The 19,356-nt window shown below is 31.3% G+C and overlaps 1 protein-coding gene across 1 annotated transcript; it reads right to left on the bottom strand.

Moving 5' to 3' along the window:
- Window positions 1–237: 237 nt before the first annotated feature.
- LOC122637829 (homeobox even-skipped homolog protein 2-like) lies at window positions 238–5,421 on the bottom strand. The gene is made up of 3 exons (XM_043830277.1): window positions 5,103–5,421; window positions 3,688–3,884; window positions 238–1,017 (listed from the first exon to the last, which is right to left on the bottom strand). The coding sequence occupies exons 1-3, from the start codon at window positions 5,290–5,292 to the stop codon at window positions 361–363; spliced, it is 1,044 nt and encodes a 347-aa protein (XP_043686212.1). The 5' UTR covers window positions 5,293–5,421; the 3' UTR covers window positions 238–360.
- Window positions 5,422–19,356: the final 13,935 nt, after the last annotated feature.

The raw sequence follows: 19,356 nt of genomic DNA, 5'->3' as shown, positions 1-19,356 counted from the left end.
AAATTGGATAAAAAAGTAAATAAGGTGATCAGAGGTTCAAAGATAATGCCTAAAAGTTTTAGTTTTAGGAAATTTTCCTCTATAAATGCCACATAAAGAAATTTATTTTTTGTCTTAAATTAACATATTACTTTTTATTTTCTTACAATTTCAAGTCTCTTTCAATCAAGTCTCTTTTGCTTATATGATTTATTAGAATAAGATTTAGTTCCTTAGCTTCTCTCTAATCGCAAACTGAATAATAAATTAGTCAGATACTAATACTTCTCAGCCTTTGTTGCTAAAAGTAATATGAAGAAATAAGAGAAAAAATAAATAAGAGTATGTTAGTTATAAGAACAGTTAAAGAATTGGAGCTTTTCATCGATAGGAGAGTAATTGAGGACTAGTCGGGTGATGAGATTGATGTTTTGTCGTGGAAGCACAATCGCAATCACTGGATGTTTCTGAATCTTGATTTAATTTAGAAAGTAATGGTGTTCTATAAGGACTACCTGTCAGACCGTTAGTTAGGTCCGTTGTTGAACTTGATGTTGGACTTGTCCTTAAAAGACTTCCTTCTGTGAGTGTTGTTACTGGACTTAATAACGGTGGCCTATAAGTAGTTGTTTCGTTTGCAGATGTAGCTCCGTTGATTTGAAAGGCGGTACTGCCAACACTAGGAACGCCCAATCCTGTTAAATGGAGGGGAGGTAAGAGTGTATGGTGTATTAAATGAGAGTGAGTCGTAGGATAGGTTGCCGCAGATCGTGGTTGCGGCCTGTGGAGGGAGGATGCTGTCGTGGTGGGACAAACTGTACTCGGATAGGGAGAATATCGAGCTGCTGCATAGTATGCCGCTGCCGCAGCAGCTGGATACGATGACGCTAAGTGTGTCGTTCCATGATATGTTGGTGGTAACGATGCTGTGGCTGCTGCGAACAAGCTGGCTGCTAACGTTGGATCATACATGGCGTATGGCCATGCCATTGCCATACGTTGACGTTTGTCTTTCATCCGACGATTTTGAAACCAAACCTGAAATTATAGAAAAAACGATTGTTTTCTTTTTTTTCTTTTTTGAATGAATATCGAGTCAAAGCGGCAAACGTTTCCGTTATTTAGCACCTCGATTATTTCCATTCACATACGCTTTATTGCCTTCGTAAAAGCACAAGTATCAAAATACTAAAAATTAAAAGATCCGTTAAACCCAAAGGAAGACCCGTAGATAGTCGCTAACGAAGATGCTTAGCACCTCCAACCGCAATGAGCGGGCTTGGCGTGCTTCCAAGATGAGAGGAAAATTATTGAAAGAAAGAGAAAAAGAGAGAATGCTACTGTTAATGTCTTCGTTTCCGGTGTGATCGACCCTTCGTTAGTTCATTTGACGTGGGTAAAGCCAACTATTTTTCATTTAGTAGTATCTTTATAGTATCTTTACTTGAATTGATCAATATTAACACGTTCATTGTTATTCAGGAAAATATTTCATGGATGACTGTAGCGCATCTAAACAATTAAAAAAGTTCATACGAAAAATATCTTACTTGATATTGTTTTGGAGTATTTGTTTTTTGCTATTGAGATTCTATTTACTTAACTTACTTTGATAAGTGGTTTTCGAAATAATTCCTATAAATATGTGTGCAGATATTTTACCAATCATATGTCTAGTTATTGATAGAATTTCTTAAAAAGTTCGTTCGTTTTTTTTACTAAAATATTATTTACCTGCATCCATATAAAATTCATTATAACTAAAAAGAAATTCAAATACGAGATATCTTTTTTTTGAGAATCTGACGTCTCGTATGTACAATAACATAGAATAGAAAATATTTAGGTATATAGTTTTACCTCTGTTAACGCATTATTAAATAAATCAACTTGTCATTATGTAATTATTATTGACCAATGAGGATTTTATTCGCTATTAAATAAATGTACAAATTTACATTATTCTTTAATATTATTGTTTATAATTTAATATTTTATGAAAAATTATTAGTTATAAACATTTGATAAATATGTATAAAGTGAGGTAAAACGCACTAATATATAAATAATAGTAAAAAACTAATATATAAATAGAATTGTTGCAGTTTTTAGCAGGTAATTAGTACATAGAAATATAGAGATATACATCATACCGCTGAAGATAGATAAATAGCATTTGGCAAAAGCTGATAAGAAATAAATAAAAAGAAACCTTCAATACTTTTTATTGATATTAGGAAGCTTACAATAGAACTAAGTTTACGTAATGATTTCATCAGCGCATCTACGAGAATAGTTAACAATATTTACGCTTATGTACTCTTACAAAATGATCGACCAATGATCATGGTCATTAAAGCAATTGATTTTCTAAATAAAACTGAAGAGAAACATTTACACAGGAGGTATTAAACGTATAATGTATTATACACAATCTATCCAAAAAGTTTCGAAACTAGATTAATAAAAAATAAACAAATATTAAGACGGCAGTTTCAACGGTTCAGATGTTCTACATAGTCTTTCTCCACTTGAGTACAATGCACAGAATACTTATACAACCATATGAAACTATCAGAAAAGTCCTTTCTTGGGATGTTGTTTAATTCGTGTATCACGAATTTTTTCTTGCTACACGACAATGCGTGCACTCACACAGCTGCAGTTATAATGATTTTTAGCGAAAAAAGAAATGCCAATTTTCAACCTCCCTCCATATTCACTCGATTTGATGCCGAATGACTTTTTTTTATTCTCTAAAATAAAAATTCACATTGAAGGATCAACGCTTTGACGACAACATAATCGACATTCAAGCCATTGTGACAACCGAGTTGAACAGCATCTTAAAGAAGAACTTTTCTGATAGCTTCAAATGTTTGTAAGAGCATTCTGTGAATCAGTTCTGTATTCAAATGAAAAAAGACTATGTAAAATAACTGAACTACTGAAACTGCTATTGTAAGATTTGTTTATTTTTTATTAATCCAGTCTCGGAATTTTTTGAGACAGATGATGTATGTCCAATAAAGAAATGTCATTAACAAAAAAAGATTAGTCATATATTAAAATGTATCTATTGTAGAGTAACTGAAACTTGTTTATTACTATTTATATAGAAACTTTAATTCCATCTTTTTTAAAAATCATTTTTCTCTAATCATTTCTACATCTCTGTCTTACATTATATAATATATTATACTCATAAATGTCTCTCCTCAGTTTTATTTAGTAAATCTATTGCTTTAATGACCATGATCATTGGCCGATCATTTTGTAGGAGCACAGAAGCGTAAATATTGTTAATTATTCTCGTAGATGCGCTGATGAAATCATTACGTAAACTTAGTTATATTGTAGGCTTCTTAATATCGATAAGAAGTATCGAAGGCTTTTTTTATTTATTTCTTACCAGATTTTGTTAGATGCCATTTATCTATCTTCAGCATTTAACATCCTCTCTCCAAAAAGTTTTCAGATTGGAGTAATCAAAAAATAGAGAAATGTTAAGATGACGGCTTCAATGATTCAGGTGTTCAACATAGTCTTCCTCCACTTGAGTGCAATACACAGAATACTCATGCAACTATGTGAAATTATCGGAAGTCCTTCTTTGAAATGTTCTTTGAATTCTTGGAATTCTTTGAACGGACAGTGTATATCTTCTATATCTTTTAATAAGTTATTATAATTTGTAACAATGCACACCTTAATAGTTGATTCCGGTAAATGTAATTGTGAAGCAAGTTCACACCTTCGTGGTCTGCTAACATAATTCTCACGATGAAATTCTTTTTCTAATCGGGACAATTGTTCTCTGGTAAAAGCCGTTCTGTACCTTCGGATATTTGGGTCCATAGAAGATAATGGTTGTTGAGTTAATTGATGATCACCTGAAGAACTTCCTAAAAACAAAAAAGATATAATGTCATTAAGAAGATGTTTTAATTATTTAGGATTTCAACTGACAAATTTGGCAAATACTAGTTTAACTGATGAAACGTAGTTTTTAGAATGTATTGGTATATACTTTTCAAGAATGCGAGACTATTAAGCATGTTGGTTAAAAGATCCAGCAATTAAATAATTAAAAGAATTCAATTTTCATAAAAAATTTGATTCATTAAAATAATTATCCTTTTTTAAGAAGATTCAAGTTTATAGATTCTTATCATTTGGCAAAAAAATCGTTTATAAATTATAATGCTGTTGTCTCTTTTTCTCTCTTTGAAGAAGAATTATTATATTTACAATTGCCATGACAGGATATGCAATTACAATTTTAGAGTTTATGTATCGCTAATCTTGCTATCAAGATCTACGTGCTTGCAATAAAAAAAGAAAACAACAAAGTTTTCAATATAAAAAAATTATGCTTGCTCGATTATGCTTATCGAAATCTACGCAATAAAAAGAAAAATTTAATTTCTACAAAAGATTTATGCAAAAATAACATTTCTAGGTGTTCCTATAGATATATAATTACTTTAATTTAAAAGAGATATATGTTCTTACTAATATACGTACATTCTGTTTGAATAGATCATGAACAATCATTGTTAAAACAAATAAAAAGAAGAAAAGACTTTTATTAAAAATAAGATATTATATAAGATATTATAAAGAATAATAATATTATATAAGATATGTATAAGATATTATAAAGAATAATAAAGATATTATATAAGAAACACAGAAAAGAAGTAAGAAAAAACTACAATGTTATTCGGAACAATGAAATACTGCTTTTCAGAATAAATACCTCTTCGGAATCGTAATAAAAATTTATCACGAATAAAAGCAGCTTATACTAATAAAAGAATGTCTATTCTGAATGAAGAATTCTGAATGTTATTTTTTCCATTGTAAGGTACAAAGAAAAACTTGTTCTCATACAAATACTTTTAACAAGCGTAAACGTTTTAAAAATTTTGAAAATATTTTTCTCAAATCTTTTGAAAATATTGCTTTTTGTGATTTATATGGTAGTGTAATGGATTGACAGAGCGAAAGGAAAAGAAATATAAAATGTCAAAAATAATATTTTAAATGTATATTAATAAATAGAGCCATGCAATAAAAGAAACGGAAAGAATAATCCATTTTTACAATCGTAGTATTACCTTTTTCTGGCGTTTTAGATAGACTTCCAGGTGATGGACTATGACGCGAACTATGTGATGGACTATGAGGAGGGCTATCAGATGGACGAAGTTGAAATTGTGAAGGAACAATATCAACAACAATGATCGTTTCGTCCTGATCGTTGTGCTCTTTTTGTTGATCATCGAAATTTTGATGAAACTCTTGCATTTCACAATCAATTTATTTTCATAAATGAATGTATTACTTTTGTACCCAAATGAATGTGAGCACTTTTCACTTCTCTCTATTTTCTTGTCACTTTTACAACTGATTATACAATTGTCAATCATATAGAATGATTAAACATAAATTGAGTTTAGTTTTAGTGTGCGTATGTATGTGTAACTATATATATATAATAATAATAATAATATATATAGTATATATATATTTTATAAATATATTTTATAAATATATATATATATATATGTATATATATATATTTATAAATAATATTTTGTTTGTCTGTTTACTGTTCTTTGTCAAAGAGTTGTCAACTTCTTATTAACAAAAATATTTCCGAAACGTTTATAGTAATAATCGTATTTATCAGGTCGTTAAAATACACTCACAATTATTATATGTTTAGTTGATTTTTTTTATTAACGAGGACCGTAGGAAACAAAACTTCGAAGTTATGACATCCGTTACTCGACACTCTAATGCAAGTGCATGTGTCGACTGAAAGAAGGAAGCAACCAACGAGTTTATATATTACGAACCAAAGCGCCACAACATGGACTGTCCTCTTCTCTGATTGGTCGACTCCAATCCACCTCTCGTATTTGATATCACGTATCTTCCCCTTCTTGACTCCATTGTAGCATCACCACTCCCACAACCATTCGCTTTCCTTTGTCTTCTCAGGGTGGTGCGGTTCAAGATAGTCCATCTAATTTTTTTTTTGATAATCAACCTTTTCCACACTCTTTTTCATTAAATAATAAATTTAAGTTTAATGAATTTATTTTCTATATAAAATAAAACCTATAAACAAAAACATTTATTTCTATTTAAATGCAAAACTGAATAAAATTTCTGTGAAAAGAATACGGGTATCATTAACCATAAAGGAAAGAAATGCCTTTTCTTTCATTTATTTTAGACTTTGACCTGCTATTTATAAAGAAAGTTATACAAACTTATTTTACCTGTTATGAAGACACTAACGTAGACAATGAATAATTCTTTTATTATTATACGTAGAATACATTGTAAATAGAAGGATTTAATACTCATGTAATAGTAGTCATTATGATAATCTTAAAAGGATACATCTTTTGTCCTTATGTACCCTTTGAAATTTCTTCCCAGCTTTGTACAGTATTTAATTTTTAAAAAGTAATTTAAATTACTTGAGTACTTAAATTATATATATATACATATATGTCTAACTAAACTTATATATATAATATTTATTATAATAGATATATAATAGATAAAAATGCAATAAAAATGCAATTATTTACTTCTATAAGTTCGTAAATTCATAAAACTTCATAAATCGTAATTTATATTTCAAAATTCATTGTCAGAGATTTTTAATGAATTTTTTACCAGCAGAAGTAATAGGATGGACTTTTTTTCATAAAATCTTTTTTTCTCTCTAATTTCTTCCATTTTTATGAGTGTGCCGTGACGACTTCTTTGTCAAAATACGACGTCTACGTAAATCTAGAGCACTTTCTCTATTTCTCTGTTCAAATTACACAAAAATGAATTCTATTCACTTGTAGGTATACATGTCAAATAGTACAATTACTTACACGATCTTTCCATTTATTTATTTCTGCTCGAATTTCTTATTTTGTTTTTCTCATATTGATAAACTATAAAATATTAACAAATTGTTTATTTTGCAAAGTGATAATATAGAATACTACCTATTAAAAAGAACTTATCTACAGTTTTTTCAGACCATTTAAATCATATAGTTTATTTTAACCACATACTTCTTATACTAAGAATTATAAACTCTAAATGTTCTAAAAATCAATTAAATAGTAACTCGTAGATTTTTAATAAATCTTGTTGTTCTTGGCAGGATTATCTTGGATTACATTGGATTATAGCAATAGAAAAAAGAAGATAAAAGAAACTGATTGTTAACCGTCGAAAATATCCGTCTTCATAATGCCATAGAAAGAAAAAGAGAGAAAGAAAGAAAAGGATGAAAAGAAAAACAGAGAGAGAAGAAAGGAAAAGGTTCGAAATTTTCTCCTAGTTCAGAAGAGTATGCGATCTTCTACTTCATTCCTTCTTTTTCATATATATATTTTTTGACAAATATTTTTAAGATAACGATGTAATCAACATGTAAAGTAATTCATGAAATATTATTCTGTCAAAAATCTATCAATGAATCATTATTATTTAGCTCGTTTTTTTTCGAATAATAAACAATATCATTTATTAATGTCACTATGAGCTAATAAAGTAATAATCATCAAATTATGAAATCTATATCTAGCTAATATATCATCTTAATTAATGTCTCGATTAGATTAAAATGGATAGTTAATACTATTTAATATGATAAAGAAGAAAAATGATAGAAAAATATTTATAGAAAGTCATATGAACATTTTTTAAAATGTTGTTATCTTTATTATCTTTTTGTCAGGAAGTCGAATGTTGTATCGTATCGCGTAATAAAGCCTATTCGGTAGACTTGAACGCGATTATACGATTGAAGAGCAGGTACAATAGATAATTGACGCGAACGGCCGATGCAGATGCGGTCGCAATCATGCCGCTGATTAAACGGTTTGATTAAGCGTCTAATTTACTCGTGTGTACGATGTAACGTCGCTCTACGTGAAATCTATGCAGTTCAATACCTGGTAACGTTCGCTAAGGTATATATATATATATGTATGCTCGCACACGAATATCCACGGGCTAGTATATAACAGAGTCCATAACGCGTAGCAATCGTACCGTCCATGCGAAACGATACATCGCAAACATTCGAATCCAATCCGAAGGTCTATTGTACGATTTTCTCGCAAATGCTATCGTTAACTGTCTTTCAAACTTTTTAATGGCTTTGAAGTGATATGTATCAACTGATGAAGAGATATCTATCTACAAATAATCTCTCGTTGTGAATAGATAGCAAAATAAATACATTTGCGTATTCGATCGTTCTCCCGAAAAGCGAAAGGTCTACAAAAAAATTTTCAAGTCTGCCATAAAAACAAAATTTTCCAAATCCGACTTTAAATTCCTTTTTTTTCTTTCCTTTTTCTATTTTAATCGATTATCAAGAAAATTATTGTCGGGTTTATCACATTTTTGTATAAGTTTATGTCGATGCATATTTCTCTGTAATTTTTCATTATTTAAAAAATGTTTAACTTAATCTTGTAAATACGTTCTATCAGGCAAAGGAAAGTTCACCTCATAGATGATGAACGTTAAAAAAAAAATAATAATAATATATCAACAGTCATATCAACTTTTGATAAAAAATTAATATAAGATATATTAAAAAGATCTTGCAATTGTAACAAATATTTCACCAAACTAATAGATTTGTCAAATGAATTTTCGATAACTATAAGATCCGAAAACGAACATTGTTCATTTTTATATCGACCGAAAATTCTTTTCTTCCTTACTTCAAAGAAAATACGTAATTATATATATATATATATATATATATATATATATATATGTATTAGAAATTAATGTATTCGCTATCATATAAATTAAAAGGAAAAAATTAACATAGAAAAAGTCAAATTATTTGAAAGATCGTTCGATGGATGATTTATGAGCATATTCTTTTCTGCCTCGAATTCCATACAATCCTCACCATCAATCAATTCATTCCGCCTCTCTTTAAGTTCACTAGCCGTTACTTCATGCTTAAAAATAAAAGGTATTTCCACAAGAATATTTTCTACTGATATCTTACCTGGTACCTGGTACAGAATAAGGTCATTATTCCAGGCCTACGAACAAAACTTTTGCTCATAAACTTTTCAAGAATTCTTCTAACATCTTTTATCTGATATAAAATAGAAATAAGTACAATAATTGTATTGTTTATAAAAGTAAAGCATCACGTCATATTTTCACTTTTGTGTAAGTAAGCCGTTTAAAAGTTCTTAATATCAATTCTTCTTATTATAGAGCAAACTATATCCTTCTTTTTTTTTAATATATAAATAAATAGTATATTATATTCCGTAAAGCATGATAGACAATTAAAACTTGTTCACACGACATCGAAAATTTTTAAATAAGTAAATCTCATTAAAATAAATCAACATTTTTCTTATTAAATCTTTCTTATAAATTTCTATCTTATTTTAAACATTTGAACATGTTTCAGCTAGTCAGCAAGGATATAAAGAGCGAACCAAATCTTACTTACCGAAAGAACGGAGAAAAAAAGATAAAAGAAATATTGTACGATAGTGTAGCATGTGTATATACTTGAAAAGAACTCGACGCATTCTCATTTCCCGCTCTTACGGATCGCAACTGCTCGAAACTCTTAAGTCTCTCTTATCATTTGTTGTTCACGAAAAAAACAGCGAAATGACTCCGAAAAGATTATTTCACACGTTCACTGACAGAGAAAGATTCTCACAGTACGCGTATCTTCTTTAGATACTTCGCGTCAAGTTCGTTAGCGTTTGTGGTCACATTAAGTGATACTCCCTAGTTTAAACTTTACAATGTCTTTATGAACACAAGCTCTTAAAAAGAATATCTATCTTCTTTAATACCATTGTGTTGAATCATTGTATTCTATTTAAATAGATTTATGAATAATAATTCATCCTTTTTTTAATATAATTGCATAATCCTTGAATGTAAAGAAAAAAATTTGCACTCGTATAAAAATCACATTCATCGCTATCATTTGTGATTATTCGTCGAACATTTTTAAGATTCATTTGTCATTAATATGTTTGCTACCGACTGTATAGACAGCTTGTGTATAGGCATACATTATTTTTATGTATACGTAGGAAAATATCATCGAAAGGTGGCCGACGTGAGCGGCAAGATGAAAGCCTTTGTCGCTTTCTTCGGCGTTCCCTATTAGGAGATTTCATTCGTTTTTATCACACACGTTTGCAGCACTAGCACCACTATCTGTATGTATCCCTTGATTCCATGGGTGGGATTCTGTACGACGTTGAAGCGTGTTTCGTGTCTTCGTGCTAATTAAAACGGTCCACTAAAGACTTCACGAACCTGTCTGTAACACTCGCCAACATTCGAACGCGTACTTACATACTTTGTTTAACTAATACTTATTTTTGTCGGTGATTACATTCGTGAAATCTTCGGTTATTTATAAACATAAAACTTATTTATTTCTTTTTTTATCGAGTACTACATATATCGCATGCTTTTGTATCATCATTTCTATTACTCATTGATGAAATAATAAAAATTTGATAGCTGCTACATATTTATATATTTAGAATTAGACGAATGTTTGAATTATTAGAATTCTATATTTAACATTTCATAAATTTTAGAATCATTAAAATTCTATTTAGAATAGATGTATTTTATTTAGAAGAGTCATAAACACCATTTCTTATTTCTTTCTTTCTATTTTAGACACATTATTTTTAAAATCTTTTCTTTATTTTTCATATAAATTCTTCTTTTTTTTTTTGTAGGAAACCGATCCAATTTGGAAAGACAAACGTTAAGTGCCGGAATTAGGACGAAATTAGGCGAGCCACTTAAACCACATACGTTCGGAGCAATTTGGAAGCACTCCAGGAAACGGTACGATGTAGAAGTGCACTTTTTCTTTCTCTTTTAAGAACCGAATGTCCTCTCTTCCTGCTTCCTGCACTTCATTTTTTTCTCTTTCCTCGCCTTTTCCGCGGAGGAAGAGAAATCTCTGCTCGTAGACACGTTTTCAGATCGGCGCCCGTGACATTTTTTATTCTCGCGTATTATGAGCAGACAGATGCGTCTCGAGGGTGCGTTCGTTTTGAACACGACGTAACAGAAAATGTCTCTGTGAAATTACACGAAACTTTACTTAGGACCATTAAAATAAAGCTCGATCTTTAAAAACTACACTTTTCTGCCTGGTATTATCGACTGTTTACGTCAAATTTAATACGATTAACGCGATTGCTTTTATCTATTTAGAAATTGTTTAAATTACAAATTTTTTAACAATTCTTCTTTAACAAATAACTTTTATAGCAATCAATAACGATCAAGATATACATTTTTATCGCTAGAAGAGAAAAATTTTAATTATTCCCTTTTATCTCTCGCAGTGTTCAATAGCGACACGAAAAATCAATTTCCGTTATCAGAAAGATGTGGATCGCGGCAAGAACAGGAATATTGCAATAAATTCCTGGAGCATACTCTCATGGGGGTCCGCGTCGAGATGAAAGTTAATGCCTCTAATTTCGCACGATCATCCCCTAATTTAATCAAAGCGTCAACCTCGTCCGTTCGAAGCCCCTCGCTGACCCCCTTTCCCCCATCTCACCTCGTCATTTCAAGGCTGTACTTTTAGACACGAGCAGAGAGAAAGAGAGGAAGAAAGAGAGGGGAAGAGAGAGCGAGAGATTTTGCTAACTCGGTTATAAATTTGGCGCCGTATTATGTTCGAGAAAGCATACACCCCCATCTACTCCCGACCCTTTTATCTTTCACCATTCTGTAGCAACGAACGGCTATGATAGTGGCTATGAGGAGATACCTTCTTGCATTAGACTTTAGTCTTGGATTAAATTGTACGTCACAGGATTGGAGAGATATTTCGAATTGTCTATAAAGAAGATATCAAAGAAAAAATGTCAAAACAAGAAAAACATGATAAAATTTTAATGACAGAAACTAAAGAAGACACGCTTGATAGACGTAAGAGAAAAAAAATTATGCGTGCGTGAGTTTACCAACGTATGTACGAGCATACACACACACACATACATAGAAATAGTGCATCTGTTCGCAAGGGATGATATCGTTCTTAGGATCGAGAGATGCCTCAAGTATTCGCGTACGGCCAAGTGAAGAGGTTGCGATAGACTACTTCAACCGTGAAAGCTTTACGACGTGCCGACGGAAGGGAACAGCGAAACGTATGGACAAACGTTTCACTGTGAGAGCGGCTTAAAAGGCCAACGCACAAAGTGTATCGTTAAAGACTGCTTCGTCTAACCTGTTCCCTTCTTCTTATATTGTACATCGTAAGAAACTCTTGTCGCATTAAGTTCCATTAATATCTATCTTGAAAGCAAGAAGAAAGATATCATTTCTAAATGATATATACTGTTTGCTATACTATTCTCACATCTATTTATTACGTACCTATACTTAAAAAAAAAAGAAATAATAATAATAATAATAAAATAATAAGAGAAGAAAAATTTCATGTCAATTAATTGTATATAATACGTTTATTAATAACGTTATATTAATAAAATATAAAATGATAGATATTATCTAAGTATACATACTTTATTTATTACAATTTTAAAAATTTACTGTTTATTTTATTAATAGAAAATTCGAGGAAAACAAAATTTTTGTAGATTTTTAAATAACGTGTAAACTGTGGTGGCTGTGACAATACGAAAAATGTAATCAGGTTCCCATGTAGATCATATGTTCTACGTATTTATGCTATTATTATATATCATAAAATTGTGATAGTTTCAAAACACGTTTCCTTTCTAAATTCTCACCAATACGATACAAGAGAATATAGTAGAACCTTAATGTCTAAGATCGTGGAAGTCTGGCGGTGAAATTACATTTTTTAATTATGGCCAGAGCAAGTTCATAATTGGTGCTCACTACGCGGGGGATGAAACTTATTAGTCGGCAAGACTTTACCGTCCTGGGGAATGTAACATGCCCGCCTCATGGAAGGATATCGTTGGGATATCTCAGGGGCGCGGCTACTCGGAAATTTCAATTTATCCAACAGATTTTGGAAATAAATCTTTACGTTTAAATCATCTAAACATTTATCTCGACAGATTTGATATACGATTAGAACGTGTATTCGGTTTAATACAAATATTAAAAAGAAAAAGAAGAAAGAAAATATGTGTCGAACAATACTCTATTAATCAATGTAACAATTTCGTTTTCTTATTTTTAAAAAATATTAATTACAACAATACGATAAAATATATATTGAGTGTGTCCGATTTATTTTAATATAAACAAAATGAAGGAAACAAAATCGTTTAGGAAGACAAGTAGGAGCATCCCTGGCACTAATCTCGAGTTACGCAGCAACATTTTCTTGTAGACACAAAATATACGAATTTGTAGGTGGCATACGCATAGTGCCTACAATATATTTCTCTGCTTTTTTCTATTTTTTTTTGCATACATATATACCTATTGTACAACTTAAATGTTCGTTGATACGTTTAATCTTTGGAGTACTTTGTGTTATCGCACTTCCATAAAATCAAATGTTAACTTTTGAAAAATATATATGCCATAGAAAAAAACAGTATATCGAATGTTTTGAAAGAGATCAGCCATCCTTATGACTCCTCGCGAGTAAGCGAGAAGAGAAGATTATGTTTTGCATGAACTACCGGAACGCGTTCTAATTAACTGGTTCCCGTAGACCAGCTCATTATACGGATTATTACGCTCCTAGCTTAACGTTCACCCTACATGATATAACGTTCTAATCTGAAGTACAATTATAATTTCAAAATTAATCAGCATGAAATATAAATTCGTATATTGTTGATAAAAACGAATAAATTCGATCATTATTCGTATTTCGAGACATTTTTTAATATTATAATAATATACCAATGACAGTCTCGAATATATTTGCAAGAAAAAGAAAATATCAATAGTTATTTCAAATAATATACTTAGCCTCGTAGCTTAGATTACGTAGGAAACAATAAATTAAATAGAGTTCTAAAAGTAAAGTTCGAAAGAAAATAATTATTGAGATCGTGAAACGTACAAGCAAGGTATAAAGGAATATACTCGGTAGATGTGGCGGCCATGATGGTTGAGAAATCTCGCTTATCAACGTGGGAAGAGCTGCTAGGATGAGGGGTGTAGAAGAGAGAAGAGAAAGAGGGAAAGAGAGAGAGGAAGAAGATATCGGGTCAATACTTCGTGGGGGGCCAAAACGAGAGAAGAGGCCAAAGCGAGAAGGTAAAGAAGGGAGGCTCTGCGAAATGGAGGGGAGCTTTTCGCTTTGCCGCTCCTCCTCTTTCGCGCAGCATCCGATTGGCGGTGGCAAGGCGTTAAGGGTGGAGGACAGGAACAAAGACAGAGACGAATGCCGAAAGGATGCGAAAGGATATTCGATTTTTTCCTTATAAACCTATATCGTTGTTTGTTAAAATACGAAGTAGCATCGATTTATCAAAGATCTTATCAACAAATTGATACGCGAATCTTTAATTTTGTTCTTTTTTTGTTCTTTTCTAACTCGAATGAAAAGAATTGGGTATTTTATCAGAAAAAAGAATAAAAAAAAACGAAGAGACACTAATGATATATCGATATATTGACGAGAAAATAAAATCGTGAATTACCTATGTGTAATTTTTATAAAAGTATATTAGTTCTTTTACATCAATAACTTAGACGTTATTGAAGGTGAAAAGAACGTATCAGGGATCTTCAAGCTCGTCGTTCATTGGTGGTTAGAAGTCGTGTGAAGGTGGAGAAGGGCAGATAGAAGGGTGGTAAAGGCAAAGAGAGGGAGAAGAAAGAGAGAGAGAGAGATTCATCGCCTATCACCGTAGGGACGAAGCGCTGTGTTCGCCTCGAATGCGGTAAGGGTGGATGAGCAGCCTCGTGAAATGCCATCATCAAGCATTCATAAGGTATAGCGGTCTATTTATCAAAGGCAACTCGCTGCCTCGCCTTGGAAACGTATCAAGAAATTGCGGATGGAAAAGATAAGGTTGCGAAAAAAGTTATGCGCTGGGAAATCTCTCTTATGTTCCTTTTTACGTCATCTTTATAACGAAAGTAATTTATATACTCTTGGATCGGTATATACCCTGTATCTCAATGATCTTGATCTTTCTTTATCGGATCAAATTTTTTATTGATTGCTTATCTACTTTTTATTCTTCGACAATGATTAGATATAAAAGAAAGTCCTTGACTATGACAATAATATTTCTTTTTAGTCTTCCATACAGGAATAATGATGTAGGTCGAACTAAACGTTACGAAAAAGCCATAAGGGAAGCATCATCATCAATCAAAATCAGTGCTGGATCAAGAACTGAAAATAGAAAGAGAGAAGGAGGGTGTGAACACACCCTCGAAAAAAAATCTTGTAATTATTGCAATCCAATGAAAGACTCGCGAGAGCATATGCGAGTATTCAACCCTCCGAAGACCGAGGGGTCGCGTCAACGAGGCTAGTTTTGTCATTGGAATTTGATGATCCTTTTCTGTCTCATGGGATTCGCTACATAAATATTTGCCAGGTAATCCCTTCGGCGGATCCACTCGCTTCCTCCTCCATATATCTCTATTGTTCCTCTACTGATTTGCACACCCTTCTTCTTTTCGACAAGCTTCTCTTCGTTTAAAAAATCTATCTTGCACCTGCCCTCAGATTAAGGGATCATATTTGATACTTTTCTTTGCAAAATGAACGTTTAACACGTTCGTTTGACTGATTTATAACTGAATTATTTTTCAATGAATAATATTTAAGATTTTTCAAAATCACTTTTTTCTTCTATACAATGAAAAGTAACACGATTCATTTCTAGATTATTTGAACAATTTTCTTTGCGTTACCTTCGTGTAATAATCCTTTTGAATTATCCACCAAAGCCGTTGTTCTACGCTCGATTAATTTCTTCGGCAAACCTTTTATCCCCTTTAACCCTTTAGCAACTCATTCTCTTATTTACTGACAGCAGGTACGGATTACCCTTCTAGCAAGTGTAACATAGGGACACGCATGTTGGCACCCCGCAAAATAATAAACACGATTGCTCCATATGTAACGGATATACATGATGTTACGATGACAATCGCGATGATCCCTACTGCGAGAAGTTAAATCACTCGATTTAACGTCCTTTTTGGGGAGAGTTTCTAAAAGGGGATGATAGGACAATCGGCCTGAGAAACACATAAAACGTGTTCAATAATTTATTTGTTCAGTTAATTACCTTTATTAATTATCTATTTCTCGATTATAAAAATAAACATATATTTTTATTTTATTTCATTTTATTAATTGAAAATATCGGATGTTTCTATATGTGTCTATGTGTTCTTTTACGAGACGTTAACATATGCTGGACAATACTTGTAAATTCTATAGATAATCCCATTTAAGGCATCAATCATCAATAATCTAGTGATCAGTAGAACTGATGGCAAGTATGGCATTACTATAGGATGATAAATCATGTGTTTGGACATATCATTAAAAAAGATAAATTCTCCGATGACTAGTGCTTTTCTCTAAATGAAAAAAAAAAAAAAAGAAAAAGTATATTCTCTGGATATATTAAAAAAATCTATGCGAATGAAAATGAAAGAAATCTTTATGATACTATATACCTATTTAAAAAATAATTTCTACGATACGTAAAAATGTAATTCTTTCGTCTTGGAGAAAAAGCATAGAGAGAAGTAGGCAAGTTATTCCTTCGGATTCAACATGTTCACGGATTCTTTCTTATTCCGTCCTAATTCGAGAGAACGACTGCCGTAAAACGAATCAGAGGGGGATCATGCCTCGAAATTTCTTCGCCGGATTACCCTCCGGACGATCGTTTCTCCTTCCTCCTACTGTAGCCGGGATGAAGAAGGGATGAAAATTTGGGATAACCAACCGGCAGGAAATCGTATTCCACCATCCTACGAACGCGATTGCTTTCGAGTTATCAAATTCTTATCGAATTGTACGTGCGATAAATTTGATAATATTAGAACAATCTAAAAAAAAAGAAGCAGAAGAGGAAAAGAACTTTGAGATTAGAATTATAAATAAACTCTAGTTAATCGTTAATCATTTTTTACTTCAATATCTTTTTTTATATTATTATACTATTGCTATGGATTGATAAAAAATGCACTATAAAAAAAAAACAACTATTTTTTTAAATACGAAAAATAATGAAGGAAATATTTTAAGTTATTTCTGCGGATTTATGTGGCCGTGCTCACTCTCAGCTTGTGTGTATATGAAAGTTTTTATTAGGAGGAAATAACGTTCCAACCAGAAATCCGACAAAGTTCGGATTTCTCTCTATAGTAGTAGATACGAATGTATTTTATATTTTTCTCGTCATTTGTACTGTTAGTAAGAGAAACAACAAGAACGATAGAGCTAGGGTTTAGCAGAATCTACACTGCTATCACTACTGACTGCTACCTTCCATAGTTTTTAAGGGCGTCGTTCAAAGGTTTACGACTGCGCGAGAAGATAAGCTCGACCTGGGTACATATATTCTCATCCTCGTTATCCTTCACGTCGACCAGCCTCAAACTCATGCGATATGTCTAAGACAACATTTTCGATTTCGTTTATGATTAAACTCTCTAACATACGTATGATAGAATGATAGTTACGATATAAATAATTTATCAAGATCATATGAATTTAATTTTTTTATATCCCTGTATATAAAAAAAAATTTCTTAATTTAAAAGTTCACTTGATATTATTATTCAATAATAAAGTAATGCAAAGTTTTGTAAATTTGATGATACAATTTTTTATTTTCGCTAATTTATGTATAGTTTCCTTCAATACCGATAAGTATCGTAACTATAATATTTGTTGATTTTCATTTATATCGTTAGAGGGCAAACGTGTATGGTGGAACTCATTTGATAAGAATATCATTATGCAACGATCATACAGATGGAGCTCGGAATTAAAGCAATGTATGCGATGTAATATATTGTTGATTAAACGCCGATCGTATAAGATAATCATATTAATTTATACGATTAGTAGATTGCGCAGAATTAATTGTGTATATTCATATTGTTTAGATCAGTATTTATTTTTAAATACAAATATATAGACCATGCTTGATATGTTTAAAACTATAGAATTATCTGTCTTCTTATATTTGTAAGTCAAATATTAATCCTTTTGTTTCAATATATTATAAAAAAATCATTTTTCTTATAGCTTACTAGATAGACAAGATGGTCTTCAAAATACAATCACAATTGTTCTCTATTTATGAACCTGACATTATACCATATATATTTAATAAAATTAAAAGGATAGCATAGTTATACCTACATTTTCAAATACTGCTATCAAATGTTCTTGCTTTTTATCTTGCTCTTTATCTTGCTGAAGACTATTTTGGAAAGTTGACAAGTTAATAATTAAAGTTACAAAAGGTGAAATGTATATAAATGAATGATTTTAAGAGCTTTATCTGTTTAATTAAATGTACGTAAGAATATAGAAGTCATTTATGTCTTTACCTGTCATTTTCAGTGTTAAAAAGTATGCGGATGTTGTTTGATATATATAGAAGGTTTTTGTAGAGAACTCGAAAATCATTGGTCCATTATTAGAAGTGACATGTTAGGTGTTACCTCAATCGAACTTATTGATTGGTCGGACTTCTTTCGTTGGCTTCTTATACGCTGAAAATTTTAGATTTGATCATGGAGCTCTTGAAGATCCCGCCCTCTCAATGATTTTTCCCTTTTCTTCCTTTTCTCAAGCTCTTTATCTCATATTTCTTTCTTTCTTTAGTTTCACTAATAGCCGTTATAAACGAAACACAAATACTAGTTTAGCACACGCACTCTATTGTTAACGATGATCTTTTGTTGTACAATGCAACGGTATTATTGACCGATCATATTTATTTATGGTATTCATTTTCTTGAAGATTGAACACCTCGACTGCATTTACTAGTCATTTTGTTTCGTTTTCTATTTTTAATGGTCAGTCGATGCCGCGATTTACGGCCTTGCCACCTAAGAGACGAACAAGATGTTAATCACAACATTTTGACATAAAGCGTATTCGATATCCATTCCTTTTCACTTCCTAACGATATAACGCGGTAATTTGAAATTCGTTTCTCGAACTTCATCGGATGTAAATATGTTTAAAAGAGAACGGATGATAGACAGAATTTTATCTTAGCGAGAAGAATGAGATAAAGAAGAAAATAATAATGTTTAGAATAATGTTTAAAAACATTATTGCAAATGTTTGAAATATAATGGATATAATGGATACTTTTAACACACAAAAA

This window comes from Vespula pensylvanica, chromosome 1 (assembly GCF_014466175.1).
Source record: "Vespula pensylvanica isolate Volc-1 chromosome 1, ASM1446617v1, whole genome shotgun sequence".
Lineage (NCBI taxonomy): Eukaryota > Metazoa > Arthropoda > Insecta > Hymenoptera > Vespidae > Vespula > Vespula pensylvanica.
The sequence above is the reverse complement of the archived record's forward strand: the minus strand, read 5'-3'. Positions and strand labels throughout refer to the sequence as shown.

Excerpts from the sequence above, each read along its gene's own strand:
- LOC122637829 (XM_043830277.1), bottom strand. The coding sequence starts at position 5,292 with ATGCAAGAGTTTCATCAAAATTTCGATGATCAACAAAAAGAGCACAAC. Across the intron at positions 3,885-5,102 it reads ATCTAAAACGCCAGAAAAAG|GAAGTTCTTCAGGTGATCAT; the intron begins GTAATACTACGA and ends TTTTGTTTTTAG. Across the intron at positions 1,018-3,687 it reads TACCGGAATCAACTATTAAG|GTTTGGTTTCAAAATCGTCG; the intron begins GTGTGCATTGTT and ends CTATAATTTCAG.